At 37.2% G+C, this 6725-nt stretch overlaps 1 protein-coding gene across 2 annotated transcripts; it reads right to left on the bottom strand.

Moving 5' to 3' along the window:
* Positions 1 to 222: 222 nt before the first annotated feature.
* Positions 223 to 4264, bottom strand: wt1b (WT1 transcription factor b). 2 transcript variants are annotated; one of them, XM_008310598.2, is made up of 8 exons: positions 3326 to 4262; positions 2628 to 2742; positions 2077 to 2154; positions 1576 to 1684; positions 1336 to 1480; positions 1158 to 1247; positions 981 to 1064; positions 223 to 836 (listed from the first exon to the last, which is right to left on the bottom strand). In XM_008310598.2, the coding sequence occupies exons 1-8, from the start codon at positions 3726 to 3728 to the stop codon at positions 715 to 717; spliced, it is 1146 nt and encodes a 381-aa protein (XP_008308820.1). In that variant the 5' UTR covers positions 3729 to 4262; the 3' UTR covers positions 223 to 714. The 2 variants fall into 2 exon arrangements, with proteins under 2 accessions (XP_008308820.1, XP_008308821.1); XM_008310599.2 differs by lacking the exon at positions 2077 to 2154 and having other exon boundaries at positions 3326 to 4264.
* Between the last annotated feature and the right edge of the window lie 2461 nt (positions 4265 to 6725).

The following is a 6725-nucleotide window of genomic DNA, read 5'->3' as shown; positions in this document are numbered from 1 at the left end:
TACTAAACATAATTCATGGGAAAAGAGAACAATTAATTATTAAAATTTGTTTGGGCCAAGTCTGTAGTGGATGTAAAATCACTAATTCTGGTTAACATAAACACTTTAAAGTCCTCCTTCAAAGCACTTTAAACATAATTCATGGGCAAAGAGAACAATTAATTATTAAAATGTGTTTGGGCCAAGTCTGTAATGGATGTAAAATCACTAATTCTGGTTAAATTTCTTTAATACAAAAATACTGCCTTTATTTTCACTTTGATTAAAGACAAACAAAACAATTTGAAAATTAATTATAGTTTTACATTTGCACATTCTTTAGAGTTTGATATGTATTTACATTGGAAAGATTGTGGCCCTGCTAGCCCAGGAAATTAAAGGTTTCCCCTTAAGGCACTTGAAGGGTAAGACCATGCATTTATTCAACAATATAGTTTTTATGTTTATTTATATTGTCACTTTTCAAGACCCAACTGTTGTTCGGTGTGCCTGAGGGCAGAAAATCAATTTCTTTAGCCCATTTCCTGTGGTTTTGGGATCCGTCCTAGTCTTAGGTCCATGTTTTACACCTAGTGGTTCTTAAGTGAGTCTGCAAGAACAGCATCGTCAGCGTAGAGGCTGATCCAGCGAAGCGGCTCATCACCAGGATATAAGGATTGGTCAGTTGACCCCAACATGTAGACTTCTGTTTTATCCACCAGAACCTTGAACCTTTCAGAGGGCAGGTTTCAGCCTGGTTAGATTCCTCTGGTGCATCCTGCGGTGACGCAATAACTCATCAGAGCGGGTAAACTTCTGATGACAGTCGTACCAGCGGCAGGTGAATCGCTTCTCTCCTGACAGGGAGGATGACGAGAAAGAACAGGACAAAAAAATGCTTGTTTTAGACCATGAGAAAGAGGACAAAAAAATGCTTGTTTTAGACCAAATTCAACCTTTAGTGTTAGAGGGAAAACAAAAAGTTTCTGCACTTGTTTTACCTGTGTGAATCTGAGTGTGTGTCTTAAGGTGATCGGACCGTGAAAACTTTTTCTCACAGATCTTACACTGAAACGGCTTCACTCCTGTACAGAAGGGAATGATCACATCATCTGTTAATCACCCTTAATTCTTGAGTGCAAACCACACAGTTAGATTTTACCACAGCACTGCTGTACCTGTGTGTATACGCTGGTGTCTCCTCAGCTGGTCCGAGCGAGAGAATTTACGACCACATTCTTTCAAATCACACTGGTAAAGTTTCTCTCCTGTAAAAACATAATTCTCGTTATTTTTCTCGTGATCCTTCAGATCTGTTATCTACTGTTTGCAGTGACACCTTAAAGCAGATCTCACCTGTGTGCTTGTGTCCATGCGTCAACAGATGTGACATTTTGAAATACCTCTTGCTGCAGCCTGGATAAGTACAAGAAAACGGACGCTTATCAATGGACTCTGACTTGGTAACGGGAGTAGCGGTGCCTGGTACTCGTCTGACGTCCTTTTGTGAAAGAGAGTAAAAGGAAAACTGAAGAAGGCTGGAGAGGCTAATGGTAGTGTTTTTTTAGTGTGTGTGTTTTGATGTACAGTACTGACCTGTACTTCTCTGAAGACGCTGTGTGTGTGGATGTGGTACTCAGCACTGAGTAGTACAGGTGGAGGAGTGGCTGTGGGCTCGCTGTCGTAACTGCAGTTGTGGTTGTTGCTGGAGCCACAGATGAAAACAGACAGTATAAGAAATCAGCGTTATTCATGTTGTGCTTTCCTGTATTTGTGTGTTGCTTTTTCAGGAAACAAAATATTACATACATATGTCATATTCACATTTCATCTCTCCTCCACCAATAACCATTCATTTTGATTATCTTTAATATAGTCTTAATTATCAACTCAAGAGATAAGTTTGAATAATATTTAAACCATTCATTTTGATTATTTTTAATATAGTCCTAATTATCAACTCAAGAGATAAGTTTGAAACAAAAGGCCCAGCAAAAGCTTGAGGCTGTTTTCAAAATTAAAAGAAAAAACAGATTCTGTTTTAAAATGTCGCAGATTTGACAAAAGTATAAATGTAAATAATGATAAAAAACTCACTTCTTCATGGATGCTGTGACTGTGTTTATTTGACGTGTCACACACTCTAGCTGAGATGCCATTTGGTGCATGTTATCACTGAGAGACATAAACACTGCAGTCAAACGCACGACCATGTTTTAACCAAAAAAATAAAAGATAAACTTAAAATAATATCATCAGGCAACATTGGAATTAGAGAATTATACAGTATTCCTATAATTTGACCACTGTATATAACCCATCTAGTAAATATTAACATATATATCTCTACATCTATAGACTATTATTTCAAAACAACCAAACTCTACTACCCTAAGCTGTGGTGGCCCACATAAAATGATAATGTGAGCTGTCTTGGGCCGCGGCCCTAGAGTTTGACATATGTGGTCTATATCATATTTAAATGTCAGCTTTATTTAGTAAACTTTTAGGTTTGTTATCTGTTTCTCTTCCAAATGTATTTGTATTTTACAGAAATTATTTTTTTCTTCAAGATGTTTTTACATCAAGTCATTTGAAATCTCCACTGTAAAAACAACATTCATTCCAACATGGTTTAATATTCGTACCGGTTGTAGTTTCTGAGCAGCAGTGCCTGACTGTTGGGACACGAATCTGGAAGATTGTGGCATCCATACATGGGAGGTGGAGGAGAAGAAGGAGGAGCTGCGTACTGCTGCTCCACTGAGGAGAAGAAGAAGAAGAAAAATAAACAGTGACTCCCACAACTGCCAACAACAACAAAAATGTTAGTGTCACGTTAAAGGGAAATCTAAAGTCAACGAAGGATTTAATAATTAAATATCTTCAAAAGAGAAAAAAATAAAGGAGGGCAAGTTATGTCATACTGTATATATTGTGATATTACCATAACACCACAATATATATGATACCTAACATTGTGTTGCTAATCTGATGTAAAACATGCTAGAATAGCCGTAATGCTAGTAGAAATCTGTCCAAAATACATCATGTCTTAGATTTAAGTACGTCTCAAATTAAACAATGTATTTTCTAAATATCAAAAAAGAGAAGCAGCTGAGCATGTTTACTACGTCTCAAATAAAATAATGTATTTTCTAAATATCATAAAAAAAAGAGAAGCAGCTGAGCATGTTTATGTCATCAGTTCTGTCTCCTCTGTATAAAACATTTCAAACTGCCACAAACAAAGAAGTGAGTCTTCACTATGTCATCAGTTCTGTCTCCTCTGTATAAAACATTTCAAACTGCCACAAACAAAGAAGTGAGTCTTCACTTCACTCACCCTGGTTCCAGGCCCCAGACGGACTGTCCATACAGCTGGACAGGTACGTTCCACTGGGAAACGTTCTTGGTTGACCTGCGGTCTGCTCCCCAGTTGCTCCGACTCCATAGGGTCCTGTCCCCGTGAACTGGCCTGAGAAGTGCACAGTGAAGGCCCCGAGTCCATAGTGAGGGTCCTCCAAGGGTTCAGTCCCCCAACCTAATTCCTGTCTCATCAGTGATGGATAGGACACGGGGCTGTAAGGAAGGGTGGGATGGAGGTCTGTCCAGTGTCCACCATTAACGGACATCCCACAGCCACCACCAGCTGCTGATAAGGAGGGCAATAGAGGCGCCGGAGTGAGGAGAGTGAAATCACGCACATCTGAGCCCATGGACATGACTTCATCTGGTTCCATTGACATTGGTGCCAGTGGTTGAGACGGTCTGAAGTGTGTGAGGAAAACAGTGCCTGGTTCCTCTGTCTCTGTAATGACTGTCTTTCCCAACCCTCCTCAACTCTGAAATACTGCATAACTCAGTGGATGGGGGAGGGGCCAGAAGGAAGATGACCGGCACTGACTGCACCTCTCAGGAGAATCTTATCAACATTACGTTACATACGAGTTGGTGTTCTTCTTCATTCCTTGGCCATGTTTAAGTTCTAATACAACGGTTGTAACGGTTGTTATGTCCTAGTTTCAAGGTCAAAATTCGGTCCACAGACAAATCACAATACTTGTGGGTTCTCGGTTTTGGGGGTTTCTTTCTTGAAACTAACTTTTAAGAAAAAACATTTAGCTATCTCCATGCTTTTTTTGGATGCTTTTCGGGACTATATTTTGACAAACGTCTGTCCCTCTTCTGGGAATTTTTGCTATTATTTCATCCACCTCCAGCTAGTTTGTGCCAAGAACTATTTTTAATGGATAACTTTGGCTTTAGTTAGCTAAAATATTTCATTAGAATTCAGCTAGTTTTACTGAAATATTTGAAGAAGCATTGCCAAGTTTTGTTTGTCTTTAATCTGTCTTTTCTATTGTTCAGTTGTTTATGTTATTGTGAGATTTTAGTTCTCTTACCAAATATTGATATTCTTTGCTAACCTTAAGCTATATAAAGGCTTGGAAACAGTTGTTTATGTTATTGTGAGATTTTAGAACATATTACTCTTTTATTATTAGTAGTAGTAGTAGTATAATATTTTTTCCCATATTTTTAGCTACTTTTAGCTATTTCTGTTTTAACTTGAATAGCATATTTGTGCCTTGTTAGCTATTTCTGTTTTAACTTGAATAGATTTTCTTGCTAACTTTTAACTACCTTGCATTCATCAATTATGATTTCTTTATTTTTTGGTGTGGGTGTGTGTTCTTTGTCCATATCTATGGGTGTGTATGTGAGGGTGCGTGTGCATAATTTACCACAGTGTACATTTAGAAGGGAATGGAGCAACTTTGAAATATACCCGTGAATTTCATTCAGCTGCTGTAGATTCTTGTAACATCTTAACACACGTCAGTGTAGAACTTCAGTTCCTCTTTCTTTCTCTAAAGTTCGGGAATAGGGCTCAAAACCTGATGTAATCTGTATTTCCTTTAAAAAATAAGTCAGACAAAAGCTGTAGGTGTAAAGAGTTAAGGCACCGTGGTCAAAGTTCCAAGTTTTGGAATGTAAAAAAAAAAGTTTCTTTCTGGAACTCTTTTCCCATCTCATTGCTTGTTCATGTTTTCTTTCTGGAACTTTTTTCCCATCTCATTGCTTGTTCATGTTTTGTTTTTGTTTTTTTTGCAATTATAATTATGGCTTATGAATTATTAGTACATATTAACCATATAAAAGTGTTTCCACTTGAGCTTAATCCTGACTTGTCCTGCTTGTAAATGCACATAGATGAATAGTGGAGAGAGGGCAAAGGTCAAAGGTGGTGATCAACATGGGGGAGAGGTGGTGTGTGAAACATCACTACGGCAGTGTTGTGTCTGATACATGTTCTGTGGAAAAGCTTCTCCTCTTCTTATCTTCACTCTAAAATGTAGCACTTTGAAGAGAAGGCCGTGGTGATAAGAGAGGAAATTAAAAAGTGAGCTTTTTCGTTAACATCGTGGGCCTTGAACTCTCAAAGCAAAAAAACAAGAGATGAGCAAAATAAAAAGCACAATTTGTGCTTATTGCTGTGTGTTATCAGCTCGTCTTTATGCTGACAGAAAAGTAAAGGTCCTCTTATTATGCCACGTTTGGCAATTTGAAATAACACAGGCAGCACTTTAAAGCATCTGTAGCACACTCATGTCTGCTGCCATGTCAGACCACCAAAGAAAAGTAGGATTACAAAAGAGCTTGTAGTTAGCAACAGTGTTACAACTCTAAAATGATATTGAGCTGACATGTAGGTAGAAAGAAACACGCTGTTCCCTATGTGGACAGCAAGAAGGAAGTATGGAAAGGTGACAAATAAATTAGTTATGTGTAACTGATATGTAGCTAAATGTCCTAGCAATAGAAACAATCTGCCATCTGACGTTTTGATGACTATGATCATAACACAGCACCTTGACGACGGGTAGATTTAGAACTTCCTGGCTTATATATTGCAAATTGTGGATATAACATAACAAAAATGATTAAGAATGATCTGAAAGATAACCAGAGGATAGTCCAGAAAAATAAAAAAATATAGCAACATTGCTTTTTTAAAAAAAGAGTTACCTTAAATAGCTTAATAAAGTCAAATGTAGTTAAATTATGAGTTAAATCTTCATTTCAGTTCAGTAAATGGAAGTCAAAAATACTTAAAAATCAACAACTAAAAATTAGCCAAGTTTAGCAAATAAAACCTTGTTAGCCAAACAACATATGCAGCCTACTATTTGAGATAGACCTTGTGTAGTTTGGCTACAATTTGGAACAGGATCAAACTAAAACATTACTCATTAAAAATTTACTATACGATTACTCTAAATGTGTAATGTAAGCATAAATATTATTATTTTAATTTTAATAGTTAAAAGAGCCAAAAGTAGCATGGCTAAGATTGATGGATTAGCTTAGCTTAAACATTACCCAAACTGCTTCAGGACATCAAACAAAAGAGAAAGTTTACTTTCAGATTGTTTTAGGGAGAGTACAGGGTGAAGAAAGAGGATATTCACCTTTGAAACAACTTCAGCCGCACTTTTGTCTGTTATTACCTTGTTTCCACACAGGGAAAATCAAGGACTTTGTCTTTTTTGTTCCATTGTCAGCACATTTAATGTTTTTAGACAGCCCTCTCTTCCACATGCTGTTTTTTATTTATCATTTCAGAGGTTTTTTTGGAGCTGTTGAAATGAAAATAAAGCATGTGCTTTTAAATCATCGGAGCAGCAGGCTATTATCAGATTCAGTAGCATGAACAGAGATTATTAAAATGGAAAAAAATG

The sequence above is a fragment of the Cynoglossus semilaevis genome, chromosome 5 (assembly GCF_000523025.1).
Source record: "Cynoglossus semilaevis isolate Cse_v1.0 chromosome 5, Cse_v1.0, whole genome shotgun sequence".
In the NCBI taxonomy this organism is placed as follows: domain Eukaryota; kingdom Metazoa; phylum Chordata; class Actinopteri; order Pleuronectiformes; family Cynoglossidae; genus Cynoglossus; species Cynoglossus semilaevis.
Note: the sequence above shows the minus strand (reverse complement) of the source record. Positions and strands in the feature narration are given on the sequence as shown.